At 44.5% G+C, this 2,011-nt stretch overlaps 1 protein-coding gene across 1 annotated transcript in view; it reads right to left on the reverse strand.

The window, feature by feature from the left end:
* Positions 1 to 709: 709 nt before the first annotated feature.
* Positions 710 to 2,011, reverse strand: part of LOC106815402 — a 3,749-nt gene continuing 2,447 nt past the window's right edge. Inside the window, exon 5 of the mRNA XM_014819859.1 lies at positions 710 to 1,052. Coding sequence (XP_014675345.1) covers positions 710 to 1,052 — 343 coding nt within the window. The remainder of the gene's footprint in view (positions 1,053 to 2,011) is intronic.

The raw sequence follows: 2,011 nt of genomic DNA on the forward strand, positions 1-2,011 counted from the left end.
CCCTAGCAGCAAGCAGGGGTATTCTCAGCTGGCATCGCTTTCTTACCAGTTTATACCGGTATGCACCGGTGTGTTCTGCCTCATACCGGTTCATAGGTGTGCTCTGCCTAGGCGGTCGTTTGTTTACATGCTGTGCCGCATTTAGCCCTGTTATGTCAGCTGCACTGTCCGAGTAATTCTCCATTGGTATTCGATTCTAATTATTGTTTTATTTATTTACTCATTATCCTTTTAACCTGCCCTTTATTATGGCTCGACTTTTCCCTCATTTGATTGTGTGTATGGATTTCTTAAGTGGGATTTGGGTGTTACCTGGTTTTCCGATCCAGGTTTTTAGTTATTCCAACATGGCCGCGCCCTGTCGTGTGTTGTGGTTTGAAATCGAGTCTTCAGTGTAACCGAAATCTCTACACTAGTAGTACAGTATAGGGCTGTACCAAGCAATGCTGCCGATTTAGGAACCACATCAGATTACCATTTCGTTTACGGCCTCTATATGGACCCAGTTACTTTCACCGGAGCACTTCTTTCAATGCTTGATCACATTGTGTGTATATCAATATATATGTAGTAGTAGTAGTAGTATATATGTAATACGTGTAGTAGTCATATAAGCCTAGCTAGCTAGTTTATCACTATAAGTAGAACATGTAATGGCAACAGTGACCCATCATATCTCATCATTGTCTGTCGACATACGCGTAAGTCTTTATTTTGTCGCCTTTTGCAATCGAAAGTACGTATTTACAGAAATGCAGCAAATACCAACAGATGTCAGCATATGGACAGTTTTCGCTGCACTGCAACCATTAAAAAATATGGCTGCTGCTAATTGTAAGTTTCCTAGCGGCATGTCGTTGCTCCTCCGCTGGCTACTCCATATGCTAGTGTGGCCCATTGTGCATGTCCGGCGAACAGTGTTGAGGGTCCCAGCATATCTCACAAGTGAGCACTTGAATTGGCATGATGGGCATTGCTCCAGTAGCTCAGTCAGCAATGACCCATATACGATACAAAATTTATCTGCCATGACCATGACCGCTTCATCATCTCTGTATATTACTATGTTATTCTGAACGTGTGCGCATTTCTGATTAATTTATCAGATGTTTGAGTCACACACCTGATTCTAGGGGAATTATTACAGAAATAATGTGTTCAACACTGTATGATTCAAAATAAAAAATTTGGACAAGCTGAAGACTAGAACGCTGCACACAGCCAATGATAAGCCTTGTGTGATAATCACTGCCTGTCACATGCACACATTTATTTATTTATATTTATGTATGTGTGTGTGTGTGCGTGTGTGTGTGCGTGTGTAGAGAGAGAGATAGACAGAGACAGAGAGAGAGAGAGAGAGACAGACAGATGCACACACGGACACAGGGAGAGAGAGAGAGAGAGAGAAAAAATGATAGAGGGATGAGGAGAGAAGCAGTAAGAGAGTGAGGAAGAGAGCCAGAATGAGAATATGAAGCAGTACGAGAAAAAGAGGGGAGGTTGGGAGGGAGACAGAGAGAGTGGATGTGCCAATAAGAAACGGTGAGATGGGGGAAGAAGCAGTGAGCGAAAAAAAAAGGGAGAGGTGTGGGAGCGGAGAGAAAGAGAAAGAGAGCTCGTCGCGCTAACTCGCATGACAAAATGTCTGTTTTACCCGCCGAAACAGGTTTAATGCCGTTTCAACCAATCTGGCAAAACAAGTTTCACAATTTAGATCCCCGCGCAAACGTGACGGAACCTCTTGCAATAATAAATCGATCACAAAAGCTTTGCGGTGTCCCTCCATAGTCCGCACGGCTTATGTTTGCCAAGCGCGTGCACGGATGAGCGTTCCAGTTACCGCCGCCGTCTTCGCGTGATGGCAGTTTTTTCTTCGTTGGTATTAAATGGTAGCAGCAGCAGCGCTGCGCTCTCTCCCTCCTCCTTCCCCCCATCTCTGGATCTCTCTCTCTCTCTCTCTCTCTCTCTCTCTCTCTCTCTCTCTCTCTCTCTCTCTCTCTCTCTCTCT

The sequence above is a fragment of the Priapulus caudatus genome, unplaced genomic scaffold (assembly GCF_000485595.1).
Source record: "Priapulus caudatus unplaced genomic scaffold, Priapulus_caudatus-5.0.1 Scaffold1106, whole genome shotgun sequence".
NCBI lineage: Eukaryota > Metazoa > Priapulida > Priapulimorpha > Priapulimorphida > Priapulidae > Priapulus > Priapulus caudatus.